The 22,167-nt window shown below is 49.0% G+C and overlaps 2 protein-coding genes and 1 non-coding gene across 3 annotated transcripts; all 3 read right to left on the bottom strand.

Moving 5' to 3' along the window:
• Positions 1–1,654: 1,654 nt before the first annotated feature.
• Positions 1,655–21,971, bottom strand: LOC129714357 (uncharacterized). The gene is made up of 5 exons (XM_055663906.1): positions 20,862–21,971; positions 14,290–14,392; positions 10,414–10,534; positions 6,834–6,900; positions 1,655–3,747 (listed from the first exon to the last, which is right to left on the bottom strand). The coding sequence occupies exons 1-5, from the start codon at positions 21,094–21,096 to the stop codon at positions 3,362–3,364; spliced, it is 912 nt and encodes a 303-aa protein (XP_055519881.1). The 5' UTR covers positions 21,097–21,971; the 3' UTR covers positions 1,655–3,361.
• trnav-cac (transfer RNA valine (anticodon CAC)) lies at positions 5,725–5,797 on the bottom strand. Its single transcript has one exon. It is a non-coding gene; the product is annotated as a tRNA-Val (tRNA).
• LOC129714352 (anoctamin-10-like) lies at positions 16,926–19,390 on the bottom strand. The gene has a single exon (XM_055663902.1). It carries the CDS (start codon positions 18,850–18,852, stop codon positions 16,975–16,977), a length of 1,878 nt encoding a protein of 625 aa, XP_055519877.1. The 5' UTR covers positions 18,853–19,390; the 3' UTR covers positions 16,926–16,974.
• Positions 21,972–22,167: the final 196 nt, after the last annotated feature.

Below are 22,167 nucleotides of genomic sequence, written 5' to 3'. Positions count from 1 at the left end.
TGACCTCCTAACTTCTATACTATCTTGTCACAGGCCAGCCCGTTGCCAGGGAGACGCAGTTTTGAAATGTGCTAAAATGTAGAAACAAAAAGCTTCAGATGCTGGTTTGTAGCAAAGATACACACAAAGTGCTGGAGTAACTCAGGAGATCAGGCAGCATCTCTGGAGAAAATGGGTGGGTGATGTTTCGGGTCGGGACTCTTCTGCAGACCCATACCCGTTTAAACAGAGTGACAGTTCCACAGACATAACAGGCCCTTCGGCCCAACACATCCCTGCCGACCATCTACACTAGTCCCATTTACGTGCGTTTGGCCCATATCCCTCGAAACCTCTCCTGCCCATGTACTGTGCAAATGTCTTTTAACTGCTGTCTCCTCTGGCTGTTGGTTCCATACATATGTGAAAAAAAAAATCCCTCGTCAGGCTCCTATTAAATCTTGCCCCTCTCACCTTAAACCCTTGTCCTTTGGTTTTTGAGTACCCTACTCTGGGTAAAATAGTCTGTGCATTCACCCCATTTAGTCCCCCTCATAATTTTCGTACACCTCTATAAGATCAGCCTTCTGTTCCAAGTTATAAAATCCTAGCCTGCCAAACCTCTCCCTATATCCCAGGCCTTAGAGTCCTGGTAGCATCCTTGTATATCTCATCTGCACTCTTTCCAGTTTAATAGCATCCTTCCTGTAGCAGGGTGACCAGAACTGAAAACAGTATGTGGCCTCACCAATGTCTTATACACGGCATCACAAAATGCTGGAGTAACTCAGCGGGACAGGCACCCTTCTTCAGACTGATGTCAAGGGAGAGGGAGATACATAGATAAGGAAGTGTAAGGTGTGAAAATAGAACAAAGTGAATGGAGATCCCAAGGAAAATGTAGAATAGATCTTTGTTAGCTGGGAGAAGGTAACAACACAGCAAACAGAGATAAAATGTAGTCAGAGACAGTAAGGCTGGTTTGAGAGCTGGGAAGGGGGAGGGATGGAGCGAGAGGGAAAGCAAGGATTACTTGAAGTTAGAGAAGTCAATGTTCATACCGCTGGGGTGTAAGCTGCCCAAGCGGAATGTGAGGTGCTGTTCCTCCAATTTGTGCTGGACCTCACTCTAACAGTGGAGGAGGCCCAGGACAAAAAAGGTCAGTGTGGGAATGGGAGGGAGAGCTAAAATGTTTAGCATTCAATACCATACTCTCTAGAATTTGGGAGATTGAGAGGGGATCTTATAGAAACTTACAAAATTCTTAAGGGGTTGGACAGGCTAGATGCAGGAAGATTGTTCCCGATGTTGGGGAAGTCCAGGACAAGGGTCACAGCTTAAGGATAAGGGGGAAATCCTTTAAAACCGAGATGAGGAGAACTTTTTTCACACAGAGAGTGGGGAATCTCTGGAACTCTCTGCCACAGAGGGTAGTTGAGGCCAGTTCATTGGATATATTTAAGAGGGAGTTAGATGTGGCCCTTGTGGCCAAGGGGATCAGAGGGTATGGTGAGAAGGCAGGTACGGGATACTGAGTTGGATGATCAGCCATGATCATATTGAATGGCGGTGCAGGCTCAAAGGGCCGAATGGCCTACTACTGCACCTAATTTCTATGTTTCTATGTTTCTATGTTTCTATGTCTGATGAAGGCCAATGTACTAAAAGCCTTCTTTACTATGACACCACTTTCAGGGAACCATGTTCTCTCCAGAGGTGCTGCCTGGCCCGTTGAGTTACTCCAGCATTTTGTGTCTATCTTCGATTTAAACCAGTTCTTTCCTACACTTCTCGGAAGCTTAGATCCCTCTGCTCTGCAACACTCCACAGAGCCCTGCCATTCACTGTGAAGGTCCTGCCCTGGTTTGACTTCTCAAATTCAACCCGTCACAGTCATCAGGATTGAAGTCCATTAACCATTCCTCAGCCCACTCGAGGACCTTTCAGTTGCCCGATAACAGCTCTTGAATAATCTGATCAAGAGCGTGCTGCCATTTTTAATAACCATCTTCGCTATTTAGCTTTGTAATGACAGCATTTAATTTAGTGTCATCTGCAAATTTACTAATCACTCCTTGTTCATTCTAATCAAAGCATTGATATATTTCTTATTGCTTATATAGAGAGGATACACCTTTGGGATATTAACTGGGAATGAAACACAAAGAATATATGCATTTATGAGGATTTGCTTCCCGTCCGGCAGAAGGTACAGAAGCTTGAAACATGCACCACCAGACTCAGGAACAGCTTCTTCGCCTCTGTTATCAGGCTTCTGAACGGTCCTTCCATAAGCTAGGGTACTGTCCCATTCACCTCTACCCCATTGCGGACATTGGACTTTGTCTGTGGAACTGATGCGCTACAATGCTGAGAACTATATTCTGCACTCTGTACCTTCCCCTTTGCTCTACCTACTGTACTGGAGTTTGGCACTGGTTGTATCTATGTGTGGTACATCTGATCTGATTACATAGCAGAACAAAGCTTTCACTGTACCTTAGTACACGTGACAATAATAAACATAATAATAATAAACGTAAAGGACATCCCATTCATTATTGCAAATGTAAATTTTATATGTTGAAAAGACTAGGCTTGTATTCACTGGAGTTTAGAAGGAAGAGGGGGCATCTTATAGAAACATATACAATTATAAAAGGACTGGACAAGCTAGATGCAGGAAAAATATTCCCAATGTTGGGCGAGTCTAGAACCAGGGGCCACAGTCTTAGAATAAAGGGGAGGTCATTTAAGACAGAGGTGAGAAAAAGCTTTTTCACCCAGAGAGTTGTGAATTTGTGGAATTCCCTGCCACAGAGTGCAGTGGAGGCCAAATCACTGGGTGGGTTTAAGAGAGAGTTAGATAGAGCTCTAGGGGCTGGTCGAAATAAAGGGATATGGGGAGAAGGCAGACACGGGTTATTGATTGGGGACGATCGGCCATGATCACAATGAATGGCGGTGCTGGCTCGAAGGGCCGAATGGCCTCCTCCTGCACATATTTTCTATGTTTCTATATTTGGCTACAGATCGACAGATTTTGTGTCTCAGAGAAGAGTAAACTGCTGCAAAGTATATAATAAAATGCCACTGTCACAATATGCATTATTACGACTTTGAATTCTACCACCGTTCTTTATTAGTGCGGGCGTCAGGGGCTATGGGGAGAAGGCAGGAGAATGGGGTTAGGAGGGAGAGACAGATCAGCCATGATTGAATGGGGGAGTAGACTTGATGGGCCGAATGGCCTAATTCTGTGCCTATCACCAATGACATGACCGTTCGCTGCAGTTCATCGAGTGGCTTGAAGTAAATCAGCAATGTGGACGCTCAGAGCGGCTGTTCCTCTTTGGGATATGTAGCGCACATCATTCCGTCATCACCAGCTGTCCAGAGCTTCCCTGCTACTGTAGATCAGCGGTGGAGATTCTGTGCCAGTGCAGTGTCTAGTGCTCACCACCGCCGCTGCGTCGGGCCCCAGTGCATGCGGTGCAGTGGTGGGTGCTTGCAACACGCTGCCGCTCTTGTCGAGGGTCTGCAGCAGCGACTCCACCTCAGGGCACAAGGCGTGAATCTCCCAGCTGACCACATCGGCCACAGCCCGGCACATCACAGCGACATCCTGCAGCTGGTCAACGTTGGCCCTTCCACCAACAGCCACTTGGATCTTGCTCAGGGCAACCTCCAGAAAACCAGCTGGCACTGGGCAACGCTCTCTGTCGAGTGTGGCCTGCAGAACTTGCTGGTACATCAGCAGCGCCTCATCTGCAAGCAAAGACAAGCAAGGCTTCACCAAAAGTCATCTATCTGCGTTCTGTTTGAGGGCGGCACTGTGTAGCAAAGATAATATAGCGAGCAAGATAGATCACTCGACGACAAAGACGTGGTACGGTCATGGGTAATTTTCGGCCCCATTTCCGTAACCGGCTTCCGTCTCCGCACCAAAGATCCCGTAGCGGAGCAAAGATACTAGTGTGGAGACGGAAGCCGGTTACGGAAACATCCTCGTAAAAATAAAAGTTATTTGGTAAAAATCTTCTCCTCATTTTCAGAATTTTAATTTATTAACACACACTGTTCCCCGCAACGTTGATTACACTGCGAGTCGGGTCGGGTCGGGTTATTGAAATGGATGGAAAAAAGGCCCATGTTCTGTTCCGTTGCGTACTACATGTCAGCCCATTGCATTTAGAAGGAGTGGTCTATCTTGCTCCGCTATAGGATCTTTGCTGGGTAGAGCTGCTGCCACACACTGCCAGACAAAGATCCTATAGAAAAGGGGGAATTGTAGACCAGTTAGCCTTATATCGGTAGTGGGGAAGATGCTGGAATCGATTATTAAAGATGTTATAGCAGCGCATTTGGAAAGCAGTGATGGGATCGGTCAAAGTCAGCATGGATTCATGAAGGGGAAATCATGCTTGACTGATCTTCTGGAATTTTTTGAGGATGTAACAAGTAGAATGGATAAGGGAGTGCCAGTGGATGTGGTGTATCTGGACTTTCAAAAAACCTTTGACAAGGTCCCACACAAGAGATTAGTGTGCAAAATTAGAGCAGGGTATTGGGGGTAGGGTATTGATATGGATAGAAAACTGGTTGGCAGACAGGAAGCAAAGAGTAGGAATTAACGGGTCCTTTTCAGAATGGTAGGCAGTGATTAGTGGGGTGCCACAAGGCTCAGTGCTGGGACCCCAGTTGTTTACAATATATATTAACCATTTTAGACGAGGGAATTAAATGTAACATCTCTAAGTTTGTGGATGACACAAAGCTGGGTGGCAGTGTGAGCTGCGGGGAGGATGCTAAGAGGCTGCAGGGTGACTTGAATAGGTTGGGTGAGTGGGCAGAAGCATGGCAGATGCAGTATAATGTGGATACATGTGAGGTTATCCACTTTGGTGGCAAGAACAGGAAGGCAGATTATTATCTGAATGGTGTTGTATAGGAGAAGGGGAGGTGCAACGAGACATGGGTGTGCTTGTACATCAGTCACTGAAATTAAGCATGCAGGTACAGCAGGCAGTGAAGAATGGCATGTTGGCCTTCATTGCGAGAGGATTTGAGTTTAGGAGCAAGGAGGTCCTACTGCAGTTGTACAGGGCCCTGGTGAGACCATACCTAGATTAGTGTGTGTAATTTTGAGGAAGTACATTTGAGGAAGGACATTATTGCTATTGCGGGAGTGAAGCATAGGTTCACCAGGTTAATTCCAGGGATGGCGGAGCTGACATATGATAAAAGAATGGGTCGACTGGGCTTGAATTCGCTGGAATTTAGGAAGGGAGGGGATCTTATGGTAGAAATATATAAAATTCTTAGAGGATTGGATTGGGTAGATGCAGGAAAAATGTTCCCGATGTTGGGGGAGTCCAGAACCAGAGGTCACAGTTTAAGAAAAAGGAGTAGGCCATTTAGGACTGAGATGAGGAAAAACTTTTTCACCCAGAGTTGTGAGTCTGTGGAATTCTCTGCCACAGAAGGCTGTGGAGGCTAATTCACCAGATGTTTTCAAGAGAGAGTTAGATTTAGCTCTTAGGATTTAGGGAATCAAGGGATATGGGGAAAAAGCAGGAACGGGGTACTGATTGTGGATGATCATATTGAATAGCAGTGCTGGCTTGAAGGGTCGAATGGCCTACTCTTGCACCTATTTTCTATGTTTAGTCAAGATCAAACCCGGGTCTCTGACGCTGTTAGGCAGCAACTCTTCCGCTGCACTGCCGTGCCCGTCCAAAATGCTGTTCCAACCCAGGATCGAACTGGGGACCCTCCGCATGTGAGGTGGACATGATAACCACTACACTACAGAAACCACCACACATTGCTATGTCACAATGTGACCTAATCAAAGACCTATAAATGCAGTTAGATGCACAGAGTCCTTTGCCCAGAGTAGGTGAATCGAGGACCAGAGAACACAGGTTTAAGGTGAAGAGGAAACAATTTAATAGGAATCAGAGGGGTAACGTTTTACCCACAGAGGGTGGTGGGTGAATGGAACCAGCTGCCAGAGGAGGTAGTTGTGGCAGGGACTATCCCAACGTTTAAGAAACAGTTAGACAGGTATATGGTGCCGTGGTAGTCTGGCGCGTCGATCTCTACAAAGCTGAGGCCACGCGCCAACTCTCGGACACCTCCTCCTACTTACCCCTGGACCATGACCCCACTGACGAGCACCAGGCCACCATCTCTAGCACCATCACCGACTTCATCAACTCCCAGCCCCCTGCCCGACCGAGCCTCCAACCTCATCGTTCCCCAGCCCCATTTTACCTTCTCCCCAATATCCACAAACCTGACTGTCCCGGTAGACCCATTGTCTCTGCCTGTTCGTGCCCCACCAAACTCATTTCCACATACCTTGACTCCATCCTATCCCCCTTGGTTAAATCCCTCCCTACCTATGTTCAAGACACCTCAGACACTCTCCGTCGTCTCCGCGCATTCCATTCTCTAGGCCCTCACCCCCTCATCTTCACCATGGACGTCCAGTCACTCTACACCTCCATCCCCCACCAGGATGGTCTCAAAGCCCTCCGGTTCTTCCTCGACCAGAGAAGCAACCTATACCCGGCCACTGACACTCTCCTCCGCCTAGCGGAGCTGGTCCTTACCCTCAATAACTTCACGTTCCTTCTTGAAGACAGGTACATGGATTGGACAGGTTTGCAGGGATATGGACCAAGCACAGGCAGGTGTGGCTAGTGTAGCTGGGACATGTTGGCCGGAGTGGGCAAGTTGGGCTTAAGGGCCTGTTTCTGCGCTGTAAGACTCCATGACTCTAAGTTGCATTGTGGTACTTGATGGGATAAGGAGAACAATATCACCCATTAGGCAGAAGAACCTACCTAATATTTTGCCCGGCGGTGGCATGGATGACTTGACAACGCTCACCTTTTCAACCGATAGCAGTTCCTGAGTGTAAAACAAAATGTAGATCAATGCACAACTTCTCTTGTATGTTTGACCGAAACAGAAGTGGGGCAAAACAATGTCACTTTAAATCTTCGGCCGCCGGCCTGCGGCCTACACCAACTTAAAGCCGCGGTCTCCGGTGGGGAAGAGCCGACTCTGGACTTACCTGGACTTGTACCTTGTCCTTTTACCATCTGGACGCCCGCAGCGGCGGGCTGCGGAGGGTTGAGGTCCCGACCACGGGGGAAAATGGAGGAGGACTGGCCAAATTGTGTGCCTTCCACCACAGTGATGAATGCTGTGGTGGATGTTTATGTTAAATTTCTATTGTGTTTTTGTGTGTGTTCTTTATCATTGTATCGCTGCTGACATATTCATTTCACTTGCACTTTTTGTGCAATGTGACAAATAAACCGTATTGTGTTGTATTGTATATTGTATTGTCAGAAGTAGACAGTGGTCTCAGTAGCTCCTGAACTGGGGAGTGGGATTCTTCGTCTTCTACCGTGTGTCTTTTAGACCTGCAGCTCCGTTGAGGCGAGCCAGGTCAACTTGCCATCGTCCAGGTCTATCAGACCTCGTTCACTATTCGGACGCCAGTGTTTGGGGAAACTGGTGACTATGTGCTCCACTATCTGGGCATATCTCCATCATATTTTTTCTCATTTCTCTCTTTTCTTCTCGTACTTCTTTTTGGCATTCTCTCTCTTTGGCATTTTTCTTCATTCTTTCATTTTTCCTCTTTTTTTGTGATTTATGTATTAATTTATAAAAATGTTAAAAAAATGAAACTGTACGAAAATTGTACAACTCTCATGCCGATTGCTTTATTCTAGTACAATTGCTTCTAATAAAATAAATTCAAACAAAATAATAATAATATCTCCCGCACTCCAAAGACATACAGGATTGCAGGTGAATTGGCTTGGTGTAAATAGAGGAGATCTCATTGAAACCCACCGAACAATGAAAGGCCTGGATGTGGAGAGAATATTTCCAGTAGTGGGAGAGTCTAGGACCAGAGAGCACAACCTCAAAATAAAAGCATTCAAGATTCAAGATTCAAGATTCAAGATTCAAGATAGATTTAATTGTCACGTGTGCCAGATGGCACAGTGAAATGAATTCCCATACAGCCATACAATAAAAATAAACAGGACACAACACACTATAGGGTTTGACATAAAACATCCCCACACAGCAGAATCAAAGTTTCCCACTGTGTGGGAAGGCACCAAAGTCAGTCTCTTCCTCCATTGTTCCCCGTGGTCAGGGCCTCCCCGTGCCCTCCACAGTTGCCGCTACGGGCGGCCCGATGTCCACGACCGCTCGCCGGGGTGATACAAGTCCGACGTCGGGGCTGCGGGACGTCCTCAGCGGCGTAGACACAGAGTCGGCCCCCTCCTACCGGAGTAGGCGGCTCCTAAAGTCCGCAGGCCGCGCCGGGTGGAGACCGCTGCTGTAGACCCTCTGCAAGGCGCCCCAGGACTCCACGATGCCATTCAGCGCCGCCCACGTTGGAAGCTCTCCGCACCAGAGCTCCACGATGTTGGAGCAACGCTCAACGCTCCGGAGCTCCAAACGGCGACCCAGGTAGGCATCGCCCGCTCCGCGGTGACTCCAGCGCTGGGCCGCCGCTGTAGCAGCCCTGGTCCGGTTCCCGGTCCCCGGCAGGAAAGGCCGCTCCGATCCAGCTGGTAGGCCGCGAGGTGGGGGGCGAGGACGCGACTCGGAGAAATAGTCGCGTCCCCGCCAGGAAGAGACTGGGAGACGGTTTCCCCCTTACCCTGCCCCCCTCCCCCACATAGAAAAGTTAAAGTTTCCCCCTAAAACAAACTTTAGACTAACTAAAAATAATAAAAAAGATAGAAATAACAGACAGGCTGTAGGGAGAGGCTGCTGCCAGTGCAGCACCCCTAGTGGACCTTTAGAATGAAGATGAGGAGGAATTTATTTAGTCAGATGGTGGTGAATCTGTGCATTCATTGCCACAGACGGCTGTGGAGGCCAAGTCAATGGGTGTTTTTAAAGTGGAGATTGACAGATTCTTGACTATTCAGGCTGTCAGAGGTTTCGGGGAGAAGGCAGGAAATTGGGGTTGAGATGGGAAAATAGATCAGCCATGATTGAATGGCAGAGCAGACTCGATGGGCCCAATGGCCTAATTCTGTTCCTGTGTCATGGTCTTCCTCATCCCCTCCCTTCACACGAGGGTGAATATACAGTATTATATAATATACAATGAACCTTTTTCCTGTAAGGTTCCTTTACATTTACCCCAAGCAAGGACGATTGTGCCTGAGGTTATTTTCCAATTACCTTCCAAGGACTTTATTTCTTGGATGATACGAGGATGAGGAGTGATGAGGTATACAAAATGACATAGAAACATAGAAACATAGAAAATAGGTGCAGGAGGAGGCCATTCGACCCTTCGAGCCAGCACTGCCATTCATTGTGATCATGGCTGATCGTCCCCTATCAATAACCCGTGCCTGCCTTCTCCCCCATATCCCTTGATTCCACTAGCCCCTAGAGCTCTATCTAACTCTCTTAAATCCATTCAGTGATTTGGCCTCCACTGCCCTCTGTGGCAGGGAATTCCACAAATTCACAACTCTCTGGGTGAAAACGTTTTTTCTCACCTCAGTCCTAAATGACCTCCCCTCTATTCTAAGACTGTGGCCCCTGGTTCTGGACTCGCCCAACATTGGGAACATTTTTCCTGCAACTAGCTTGTCCAGTCCTTTTATAATTTTATATGTTTCTATGAGATACCCCCTCATCCTTCTAAACTCCAGTGAATACAAGACGAGAGGAATAGATCTGGTAAATGTCTTTTACCCAGAATAGGGGAATTGAGAACCAGAGGACATAAGTTTAAGGTGAGGGGGAAAAGATTTAATAGGTGATAACCTTTTTACACAAAGGGTATGGAATGAGCTGACGGAGGAGGTAGTTGAGGCAGGGACTATCGCAACGTTTAAGAAGCATTTAGACAGGTACATGGATACGACAGGTTTTGAGGGATATGGGCCGAATGCAGGCAGGTGGGACTAGTGTAGATGGGACATGTTGGTTGGCGCGGGCTAGTTCAGCTGAAGGCCAGTTTCCATGTTGTATAACACACACAGTTTTAGTGAGACCAAGCAGGGAGAGCAAAATTGTATTGTATTGTATTGTATTTTAATGACCACACAGCCAGGTTATTAACGAAATAACACTTGAATTATGTGCGTACTTAGTCGGGAATAAACGATATGAGCTGCTGTCGTCGTGAGGAGCACTAACTACTGAACATACAGAAAAGCCCCAGAACCAACCCCTAGTCACTTGACTGTCCCGACCAGTGGCGAGGTTTCTGAATACCCAGCTTCACCACTAGATGCCGCTACACAGTCATAGGCATAGAGTGATCCAGTGTGGAAACAGGCCCTTTGGCCCAACTTGCCCATACCGGCCAACATGTCCCAGCTACACTAGTCCCACCTGCCTGGGTCCAGTGAGGCTCACCTGAAGCATTTCATTCAGTCGGTTGAGGCCTTCCAGTTGAGCGGCCAAACTGTGCAGCATTCGCCAGCATGCTGGGACAATATCGTAACGCTGGATAATCAGGCACTTCAACGCTACTAACCTAAACCAACAGGAACATTGTGTGAGGAGAAGATCATAATATCATTAGTGATAGACAATAGACAATAGGTGCAGGAGTAGGCCATTCGGCCCTTCGAGCCAGCACCGCCATTCAATGTGATCATGGCTGATCATCCCCAATCAGTACCCCGTTCCTGCCTTCTCCCCATATCCCCCGACTCTGCTATTTTTAAGTCCCCTATCTAGCTCTCTCTTGAAAGTATCCAGAGAACCTGTAATTGTACAAGGCATTGGTGAGGCCAATTCTGGAGTATGTACAAACCTAATTATAGGAAGGATGTCAACAAAATAGAGAGAGTACAGAGGAGATTTACTAGAATGTTCCTCGGTTTCAGCAACTAAGTTACAGAGAAAGGTTGAACAAGTTAGGGCTTTATTCTTTGGAGCGCAGAAGGTTAAGGGGGGACTTGATAGAGGTTTTTAAAATGATGAGAGGGATAGACAGAGTTGACGTCGATAAGCTTTTCCCACTGAGAGTAGGGAAGATTCAAACAAGGGGACATAACTTGAGAATTAAGGGACAGAAGTTTAGGGGTAACATGAGGGGGGAACTTCTTTACTCAAGAGAGCGGTAGCTGTGTGGAATGAGCTTCCAGTGAAGGTGGTGGAGGCAGGTTCGTTTTTATCATTTAAAAATAAATTGGATAGTTATATGGATGGGAAAGGTATGGAGGGTTATGGTCTGAGCGCAGGTATATGGGACTAGGGGAGAATACGTGTTCGGCACGGACTAGAAGGGTCGAGATGGCCTGTTTCCGTGCTGTAATTGTTATATGGTTATATGGTTATAACCTGCCTCCACCGCACTCTGAGGCAGAGAATTCCACAGACTCACCACTCTCTGTGAGAAAAAGTGTTTCCTCGTCTCCGTTGTAAATGGCTTACTCCTTATTCTTAAACTGTGGCCCCTGGTTCTGGACTCCCCCAACATCGGGAACGTTTTGGAGCCCCGCGCGATGTCGCGCACAATTCCATACCCCTCCGCGCTTCTAAGTGGGACCGGCCCCGCGCGGCCATACGATGCCCGTGCGCCTCACATTTGCGTGCTAAGGACACTTAAGTGGGGCAGGCCCTTTAGAATTGGCTTAACCTTTGGCGCTAATATTGTGGCCAACCACCCTCTGTAGGCCAAGCCCCACCGTGCCGCCCGACCTGCTCCGCAAGATCTTAGACGGTGGAGGCGATGCTCGAGCCTACAGTTCATCCAGGGCTAACCTGAAGAGGGGCATCAAGAAGGCCAAGCACTACCATCAGCTCAGGATTGAGAAGCACTTCAACAACAACTCCGACCCCCGACGCATGTGGCAAGGCATCCAGGCCATCACGGACTACAGACCCTCCAACATCACCCCCACATCCAGCGACGCCTCCTTCCTTGAGGAGCTTAACCACTTCTATGGCCGCTTCGACAGGGACAATCTAGAGACAGCCATCAAGGCTGTGCTACCTGCCGATCACCAACCCCTCACACTCACCCCCCACGACGTGTACGTGGCACTGAGTAGGACTAATGCACGTAAGGCTGCTGGTCCTGACGGCATCCCCGGGCGCGTGCTCAGGGCCTGTGCTGCGCAGCTGACAGACGTCTGGACTGACATCTTCAACCTGTCACTTGCCCAAGCAGTTGTCCCCACTTGCCTTAAAGCCACCTCCATCGTGCCGGTGCCAAAACACTCCACTGCGGCAAGCCTCAACGACTTCCGCCCAGTTGCACCATCCCCCATCATCACCAAGTGCTTCGTGAGGCTGGTCCTGGCACACCTCAAAAGCTGCCTACCCCCCACACTGGATCCCTATCAGTTTGCCTACCGCAAGAACAGGAGTACGGAGGATGCCATCTCAACGGCACTTCACTCCGCCCTCTCCCACCTCGACAACAGAGACACTTACGTAAGAATGCTGTTCATTGATTATAATAATAATAATAATAATAATAATTTTATTTATAGAGCACTTTAAAAACAAACATAGCTGCAACAAAGTGCTGTACATCACTAATCATTGACAAACAAGTTAATACACACCAAAAATAACAATCAAAAGAAATAGTAGGAAAAGACATGTAAAATAAAGAAACATCAAAAACACCACAAACAGAAGCAAAGCCTCAGGCATGGTCAAAAGCCAGGGAGTACAAATGCGTTTTAACACTGGATTTGAAGATGGACAGTGAGGGGGCCTGTCTGATGTGCAGCGGCAGGGTGTTCCAGAGTGCCGGAGCAGCAACAGAGAAGGCTCTATCCCCTCTGAGCCTCCGACTAGACCTCGGTACCTCCAGGAGCAGCTGACCAGCTGACCTGAGGGACCGGGCAGGAGTGTATGGGTGGAGCAGCTCAGAGAGGTAAGGCGGGGCGAGCCCATTCAGAGATTTAAAAACAAATAACAGTAACTTAAAATGAACCCGAAAGTGCACCGGGAGCCAGTGTAGGGAGGCCAGAATTGGCGATATGTGCTCCCTCTTTCGAGTCCCTGTCAAAAGGCGAGCAGCAGCATTCTGAACCAACTGGAGACGAGCCAGTGAAGAACGAGCAACACCAAAATAGAGCGCGTTACAGTAATCCAGCCTAGATTACAGCTCAGCATTCAACACCATTATACCATCTATACTGATCACCAAACTCGGTAACCTGGGCATCGACCTCTCCCTCTGCAACTGGATACTGGACTTTCTAACCAACAGACCCCAGTCTGTGAGGTTAGACAAGCACACCTCTTCAACCCTCACCCTGAACACCGGCGTTCCACAGGGCTGTGTGTTGAGCCCCTCCTCTACTCCCTCTTCACCTATGACTGCACACCTGTACATGGTACTAACACCATCATCAAGTATGCAGATGATACAACGGTGATTGGCCTCATCAGCAACAACGATGAGTTGGCCTATAGGGAGGAGGTCCAGCTCCTAGCAGCATGGTGCGCTGACAACAACCTGGCCCTTAACTCCAAGAAGATCAAGGAGCTCATTGTAGACTTCAGGAAGTCCAGAGGCGGCACGCACACCCCCATCCACATTAACGGGACGGAGGTGGAACGTGTTTCTAGCTTCAGGTTCCTGGGAGTCAACATCTCCGATGACCTCTCTTGGACCCACAATACCTCAACTCTGGTCAAGAAGGCTCATCAGCGTCTCTTCTTCCTGAGGAGACTGAAGAAGGTCCATCTGTCTCCTCAGATCCTGGTGAACTTCTACCGCTGCACCATCGAGAGCATCCTTACCAACTGTATCACAGTATGGTATGGCAACTGCTCTGTCTCCGACCGGAAGGCATTGCAGAGGGTGGTGAAAATTGCCCAATGCATCACCGGTTCCTCGCTCCCCTCCATTGAGTCTGTCCAAAGCAAGCGCTGTCTGCGGAGGGCGCTCAGCATCGCCAAGGACTGTTCTCACCCCAACCATGGACTGTTTACCCTCCTACCATCCGGGAGGCGCTACAGGTCTCTCCGTTGCCGGACCAGCAGGTCGAGGAACAGCTTCTTCCCTGCGGCTGTTACACTACTCACCAATGTAACTCGGTGACTGCCAATCACCCCCCCCCCCGGACACTCCTCCCACCAGGAAAAAAAATACTATGACTAAGCACGTAAATATATTTATTTATTGCTCATTATTCTATGTCGCTCTTCCAGGGAGATGCTATTGCCGAGTCTGTGCGCATTTCGTTGTCTCTGTACTGTACACTGCACAATGACAATTAAAGTTGAATCTGAATCTGAATCTGAACTGGAGACACAAACCTGTAGGTACTTAGAATCTCTTCCTTCAGAAAACTCTTCCCAATATCAGCGTCCAGCTCCAACATCACGGTATGGAGGTTTGTTCCACTGAATGGGTTCCCCACTAGAGCAAAGACACATTCCAAGGCATGAAATGCACGAAAACATGCAGAATCTTTCAAACTTCACAATAAAAATTATAACCATGGGGTATTACTGGTGAGACCACCCCTGGTGTAGTTCTGGTCGGCCAGCTATAGCAAATTTAGTTTAGAGATGGAAATAGCAAGGAAATAGGCCCTTCGGCCCAAACAAATTACTTCCGACCATCGACCATCGCCACAGGGCGAGCGTGCAAACTCCGTACAGACAGCACCAGAGGTCAGGATGGAACCCGGGGGTCTCTGTCGCTGTGAGGCAGCAACTCTACCGCTGCACCACCGTGCTGCACTGTGTAGTTCTGGTCGCCCGGCTGCAGCAGGAATCTCCTGAAGTTTAGTTTGGAGATACAGCATGGAAACAGGCCCTTCGGCCCATTGAGCTCACGCAGACCATCGATCACCCGTTCTCATTAGTTCACTATGTTATCCCACTCCCTACACACTAGGGGGCAATATACAGAGGGCCAATTATCCCACAAACCGGCACGTCTTCAGGAAGCATGGGAAACCCACGCGGTCACAGGGAGAACGTGCAAACTCCACACAGACAGCACGTCTTTGGGATGTGGGAGGAAACCGAATATGTCCTTGGTCCAGTGGGTGATCACGGACCGGTGGTGCAGCGGTAAAGATGCTGCCTTACAGCGAATGCAGCACCGGAGACCCGGGTTCGATCCCGACTATGAGTGCTGTCTGTGCGGAGTTTGTACGTTCTCCCCGTGACCCTGCGTGGGGTTTCTCCATCACTGCACCGCCCCAGTGTCAGTCGGATTAGTGTGTTCAAATCCCAGGAGTGGATCTCAAAACTACGACGTATGGAGTTGGAGGCAAAGAAGGGCTGTGTACCTTTAAAACCAGAACTAGCTGAGGATAGCACAGTGGCGCAGCGGTAGAGTTGCTGCCTCACAGCGCCAGAGACCCGGGTTCAATCCTGACTACGGGTGCTGTCTGTACGGAGTTTGTATGTTCTCCTTTTGTGACCTGCGTGGGTTTTCTCCGGGTGCTCCGGTTTCCTCCCACACTCCAAAGACGTACAGGTTTGTAGGTTAACTGGCCGTCTGTAAATTGTTCCTAGTGTGCAGGACAGAACTGGTGAATGGGTCGGTGTGGACTTGGTGGACCAACAGGCATGTTTCCATGCTGTATCTCTAAATTAAACGCTAGCGAGAGTGTAGCATGCAGAGAGGAACGAGAAGCACTGTGACAAAAGAAAAGGTGTAAGGTGGGACCTTTGGAATGTAGTAAAGACCAACTTGGAAGGATGATGTGTGGGAAGGAACTGCAGATGCTGGTTTACATCGAAGATAGACACAAAATTCTGGAGTAACTCAGCGTTTAAGAAAGAACTGCAGATGCTGGGAAAATCGAAGGTAGACAAAAATGCTGGAGAAACTCAGCGGGTGAGGCAGCATCTATGGAGCGAAGGAATAGGTGACATTTCAGGTCGAGACCCTTCTTCAGTCTGATGTGGGGGGGTGGTGCGGGAAGTGGAAAGGAAAAGGCGGAGACAGTGGGCTGTGGGAGAGCTGGGGAGGGGAGGGGAAGGAGGGAGAAAGCAGGGACTATCTGAAATTGGAGAAGTCAATGTTCATGCCGCTGGGGTGTAAACTATCCAAGCAAAATATGAGGTGCTGCTCCTCCAATTTGCGGTGGGTCTCACTCTGGCCATGGAGGAGGCCCAGGACAGAAAGGTCGGATTCGGAACGGGAGGGGGAGTTGAAGTGCTGAGCCATCGGTAGATCAGGTTGGTTATTGCGGACCGAGAGGAGGTGTTGGGCGAAGTGATCGCCAAACCTGTGCTTGGTCTCACCGGGTCAGGCAACATCTCTGGAGAAAAGGAATAGGTGACGTTTCGGGTTGGGACCCTTCTTCAGGCGAGTTCAGACTCATTCAGACCTATTCCTTCTCTCCCGAGATGCTGCCTGACATGCTGAGTTACTCCAGCAATTTTTTTGCCCATCTTTGAAGGATGATATTCAGTAGAAAAATAGCAACATAGAAAATAGGTGCAGGAAGTAGGCCATTCGGCCCTTCGAGCCTGCACCGCCATTCAATATGATCATGGCTGATCATTGCCTTCTCTCCATACCCCGTGATCCCTTTAGCCACAAGGGCCACATCTAACTCCCTCTTAAATATAGCCAATAAACTGGCCTCGACTACCTTCTGTGGCAGGGAATCCCACAGATTCACCACTCTCTGTGTGAAAAAAAAAGAAGGTGAATTTATGGAATTCCCTGCCACAGAGGGCAGTGGAGGCCAAGTCACTGGATGGATTTAAGAGAGAGTTAGATAGAGCCCTGGGAGCTAGTGGAATCAAGGGATATGGGGAGAAGGCAGGCAGGCACGGGTTATTGATAGGGGATGATCAGCTATGACCACCATGAATGGCGGTGCTGGCTCGAAGGGCCGAATGGACCTCCTGCACCTATTTTCTATGTTTCTAAGGTGCTTGTCTGTTGACCGGTGAAAAAGCCACCACCGCTGGTCTAAAAGAGAACTGCTTTAATGATTCTGAGAGTCGTTAGATACTTCTGAAGGACCCTCATCGACACGATTCATTATAGAACATAGCTCTTCTGCACTCTAGCTCTATCTTGTTCAGCTTGACCTCCATGTCGGCGGGTATCTCCGGGACGGCCAAACGCAACACCCGCTGCATGCCGAAGAACCCGTGCTCCAACGCCACAGCCAGGAGGAAATAGTGGAGGTCGGGGAGTTCCGAGAAGAGGTTCCTGAACTCGGGCGACATGCTGATCAGTCCGCAGTTGGTGATGATGGCCAGGGTGGTGAGGTACTCGAAGGCCAAGCGCCAGGCGCTGATGTTCGACGAGGGGACCGGGAACTGCCGCTGCAACACCTGGCTGAACTTCATGCTTTCCAACTTGATGCCCAGGAGGTTGTTGAGGAAGCTGAAGGAGCCGGCCAGCGGGTAGACGCTGGAGAAGAGGGAGACAAAGCCAAACTTGATGAAGAGCTCCAGGTAGTCCTCCAGCAGGCTGCCTTTGTTGTCCCTCATGTTGCCCTCGGCCTCGATCAGGTGCAGGCCGGCATTGGCGTCAGGCTGGGCCTTGTTTAAGCGCCGGAGCCTGATGCTGGTCATGGAGTACGGGAGCACGGTGTCAAAGAACTGTCCCACCACCTGGTGGACGAGCAGCTGGGCGGAGAGGATATCGGCCAGCAACTTGAGGTCCTTCAGGTAAAAGGCCACGTAGTAATGCATGCCAAAGTTGTTGATGAGGTAGAAGATGAGGACTTTGGCGATCAGGTGGTTCTCGTGGGTGGACACCAGGCGATGGTTCTCCATCTCCGTCACCACCTTGGCCATGGCGAGATACACCCTGTTGAGGACCTCCACTGTGACACTGTAGACCAAGATGGGCATGTACGTCATCAACAAACTCCGCACCGACTCTTCCTTGGTATCCATTTCCCGGGCCATCTTGTCCGCCTTGATGAACATCACGATGAGCCCCACGCTGATGACGAGGCTTCCCACCAGGAACGGGACGGATCGGAACGCCATCTTGATGCTCCGTTGGCGGTCCAGCATGGCCGTCTCCGGGATCAGGTCGGCGCCCAGCTTGTCCATGTAGCCGGCTCGCACCTTGTCGAAGCTCTCCATCTGACGCAGGGTCCCCCATTTGAAGGCCAGCTCCGAGCTGCGGCGCTTCCAGCCCTCGAGGAAGACCGTGGACCACAGCATGTTGTAGAGGGCGCACACAATGCACCCGCCGCGGTCCTTCAGCTTGGTGACGTAGAAGAAGAGCTCAAGGAGTGTGCGGAAGGCCAGGCCCCAGGTGAAATAACCCAGGAAGTTAAAGTACAGGGCCACAGACTCACCAAAGTAGCTTCTCAAGGCCTGCACAGGCTGGTCAATGAGGTAGCTACGATTCCTCCACAAGGCTTTAAGCTTCTCCAGTTCCTCCCGGTTGTGCATTGGGTAGAGTTTGGTCAGCAGTTTGCTCTTCCACAGAACCTCAAAGATGGGTTTGCCAGGCTGAAGCTTGGACGTTGGCTCTCCGGGGATGTGCTCCTCGTCTTTAGCCTTGAGGTTGTCCAGCTGGAACTTGATGATGTACAGCATCTCGGCCGTGGTCAGGAGCTCGGTCTCCGTCTCGCGGAAGCTGGCGCGGTCGGCGAAGCTGAAGGGCCGGAAGTTGCCGTCCTGGTAGACCTTGACCAGGGCCGCCTCCTCGGCCCCCCGCAGCAGCCTCTCCAGCGTGGCCCCCACCAGCAGCACCGTCCCCTTGGCCTCCGAGCGCTCCACCACCTTCACCTTCAGCTCCGCCCCGTCCGAGGACCTCGCGGCTTCGATCCGGCCCATCAGCCAGTCCACCGTCTCCTGCTGGACCTTGGGGGCAAGGTCGAGGACCACCAGGGCCAAAGGGAAGACAGAACTACTCTGGGAGTCATCATCCATCTGACACCTTAGTTATTGCTGCCAGTCCTTGCTGCTTCTTCCTGAGACTCTACTGAAGGCGTCACATCTATTGCATGAACAAGGGGTGACTGAGATCTTCTTATACCTAGCTTTAATGTACATTGCTGTTTGGTTGAATTTTAATTTCCTTGGGAGTTGAGTGAATTCTGGAGGATTAAGGCTTTACCAGCCATTAACTAATCATGTTTGTGATGTCATTGAGTATGTCATCGGTTATCAATGCGTTTGCTTTCCTCTGGGGGGCAGTGTTTAGTTTAGTTTAGTTTAAGGTACACAAAAAAGTTGGAGAAACTCAGCGGGTGCAGCAGCATCTACGGAGCGAAGGAAATAGGCAACGTTTCAGGCCAAAACCCTTCTTTAGTTTACTTTAGTTTTACAGATTCAGCACAGAGACAGGCCCAGTGGAAATGTCAATCACAAGAGGCCATAGCTTTCAGCCAAGAGGAGATGTGCGGAACAGGTTTTTTTTACACAGAGGGTGGTGGGTGCCTGGAACGCACAGAACCATTATACTGTTGTGTGGTGTCTTTTTTAAATTGATGTTTTTTTCCTTTTTCTTCCCTCCCAGAAATATGTAATATGTGAATATGTGATTCTGTTCCATTCTGTTTGATTGTTTGTTTTTTTGCACAAATCCGCGAGCATTGCCACTTTTCATTTCACTGCACATCTCGTATGCGTATGTGAAGAATAAACTTAAGACTTGACTTGACAGGGGAGGTGGTGGAGGCAGACACGATAGTGGTGTTTAAGAGGTTGTAAGGTGGGCACATGGATATATATGTAGGGAGTGGAGGGATATGGATTCTTATTTACTATCAGGACACCCAGGGCCCTCTGCACCTCTCAGCCTTTTGGTAATAAACCTCTAGTGAACAGTGGGCGAGTGGGGCCAAAAAAGGCCGTTTCCATGCTGTACGTCTCCCAGTCTGAAGAAGGTTCTTGACCCGAAACGTCACCCATTCCTTCTCTCCAGAGATACTGCCTGTCCCGCTGAGTTACTCGGTGCAGGAGTAGGCCATTCGGCCCTTCAAGCCAGCACCGCCATTCAATACGATCATGGCTGATCATCCAGAATCAGTACCCTGTTCCTGCTTTCTCCCCATATCCCTTGATTCCATTAGCCCGAAGAGTTAAATCTAACTCTCTCTTGAAAACATCCAGTGAATTAGACTGTGGAGAGAATACAGAGGAGATTTACTAGAATGTTGCCTGGGTTTCAGCAACTAAGTTACAGACAAAGGTTGAACAAGTTAGGGCTTTATTCTTTGGAGCGCAGAAGGTTAAGGGGGGACTTGATAGAGGTTTTTTAAATGATGAGAGGGAAAGACAGAGTTGACGTGGAAAAGCTTTTCCCACTGAGAGTAGGGAAGATTCAAACAAGGGGACATGACATGAGAATTAAGGGACTAAAGTTTAGGGGTAACATGAGGGGAACTTCTTTACTCAGAGAGTGGTAGCTGTGTGGAATGAGCTTCCAGTGAAGGTGGTGGAGGCAGGTTCGTTTTTATCATTTAAAAATAAATTGGATAGTTATATGGACGGGAAGGGAATGGAGGGTTATGGTCTGAGCGCAGGTATATGGGACTAGGGGAGATTATGTGTTTGGCACGGACTAGAAGGGTTGAGATGGCCTGTTTCCATGCTGTAATTGTTATATGGTTATATATGGTTATATGAATCGGCCTCCACTGCCTTCTGTGGCAGAGAATTCCACCGATTCACAACTCTCTGGGTGAAAATGTTTTTCCTCATCTCAGTCCTAAATGGCCGACCCCTTATTCTTAAACTGTGTGACCCCAGGTTCTGGACTGTCCCAACACCGGGAATATTTTTCCTGCATCTAGCCTGTCCAATCCCTTAAGAATTTTAGATGTTTCTATAAGAACCCTCTCATCCTTCTAACTTCTAGTGAATACAAGCCCAGTCGACCCATTCTTTCATCATATGTCATAGTAAATAGGAGTGTACCAACTCCAGCAACTCACCCAGCCTCTGGCAGTGAAACGCTGCTGCTTGCTGTGAAAGGAAAACGGTTTGGTAAAGTCCGAAGGTGTTGTGCTGGGGGAAAGATTGCCAGCACTCCTCTGGACCCTCGAAGTAATACAGCACAAAGTACTTGACAACAGGAAGAATTTTCCACGGAGTGAGTGGTGATGACAGGAGCACCTGTAATAGGAAAATAAGACACAAAGTGCCGGAGTAACCCAGCGGGCCAGGCATCAATCATCTCTGGAGAACGTGGATAGGTGACGTTTCGGGTCGGGACCCTTCTTCAGACCAAAGATCCTATAGCGGAGCAAGATAGACCACTCCTGCTAAATGCAATGGGCTGACGTGTAGTACGCAACGGAGCGGAATGTGGGCCTATTTTTCATCCATTTCTGTAACCCGACCCGACCTGACCCGACCCGCAGTGTAATCAACGTTGCGGGGGAACAGTTTGTGTCAATAAATAAAAATTCTGAAAATAACCATATAACAATTACAGCACGGAAACAGGCCATCTCGACCCTTCTAGTCCGTGCCGAACACATAATCTCCCCTAGTCCCATATACCTGCGCTCAGACCATAACCCTCCATACCTTTCCCGTCCATTTAACTATCCAATTTATTTTTAAATGATAAAAACGAACCTGCCTCCACCACCTTCACTGGAAGCTCATTCCACACAGCTACCACTCTCTGAGTAAAGAAGTTCCCCCTCATGTTACCCCTAAACTTCTGTCCTTTAATTCTCAAGTCATGTCCCCATGTTTGCATCTTCCCTACTCTCAGTGGGAAAAGCTTTTCCACGTCAACTCTGTCTATCCCTCTCATCATTTTAAAGACCTCTATCAAGTGCCCCCTTAACCTTCTGCGCTCCAAAGAATAAAGCCCTAACTTGTTCAACCTTTCTCTGTAACTTAGTTGCTGAAAATGAGAAGATTTTTACCAAAGAACTTTTATTTTTACGAGGATGTTTCCGTAACCGGCTTCCGTCTCCGCACTAGTATCTTAGCTCCGCTACGGGATCTTTGGTGCCGAGACGGAAGCCGGTTACGGAAATGGGGCCGAAAATTACCCACGAATCTGCCCATGACCGTACTATGTCTTTGACGTCTACTACTATCTTGCTCGCTATAGGATCTTTGGTCCAGACTGATTGGGGGGGGGGGGGAGAGAGAGAAAGCTGGAAGACATGGAAGGTGGGGGTGGGACAAGGCTTGGCGAGTGATAGGTGGGTACAGATGGGGTGTTTCGATGGGCGGATGGTTGGACAAAGGCCAAAGTGAAAAGACAAAAAAAGCCTG

This window comes from Leucoraja erinacea, chromosome 39 (assembly GCF_028641065.1).
Source record: "Leucoraja erinacea ecotype New England chromosome 39, Leri_hhj_1, whole genome shotgun sequence".
In the NCBI taxonomy this organism is placed as follows: domain Eukaryota; kingdom Metazoa; phylum Chordata; class Chondrichthyes; order Rajiformes; family Rajidae; genus Leucoraja; species Leucoraja erinaceus.
The sequence above is the reverse complement of the archived record's forward strand: the minus strand, read 5'-3'. Positions and strand labels throughout refer to the sequence as shown.

Bases quoted from the DNA above. Each gene is read 5' to 3' on its own strand.
- LOC129714352 (XM_055663902.1), bottom strand. From the start codon at position 18,852: ATGGATGATGACTCCCAGAGTAGTTCTGTCTTCCCTTTGGCCCTGGTG.
- LOC129714357 (XM_055663906.1), bottom strand. From the start codon at position 21,096: ATGCCTGGCCCGCTGGGTTACTCCGGCACTTTGTGTCTTATTTTCCTA. The intron at 14,393-20,861 runs GTGAGTTGCTGG...TCTTTGCTCTAG, and splicing joins GTTTCACTGCCAGAGGCTGG to TGGGGAACCCATTCAGTGGA. The intron at 10,535-14,289 runs GTTTGTGTCTCC...CTGTTGGTTTAG, and splicing joins GAGATTCTAAGTACCTACAG to GTTAGTAGCGTTGAAGTGCC.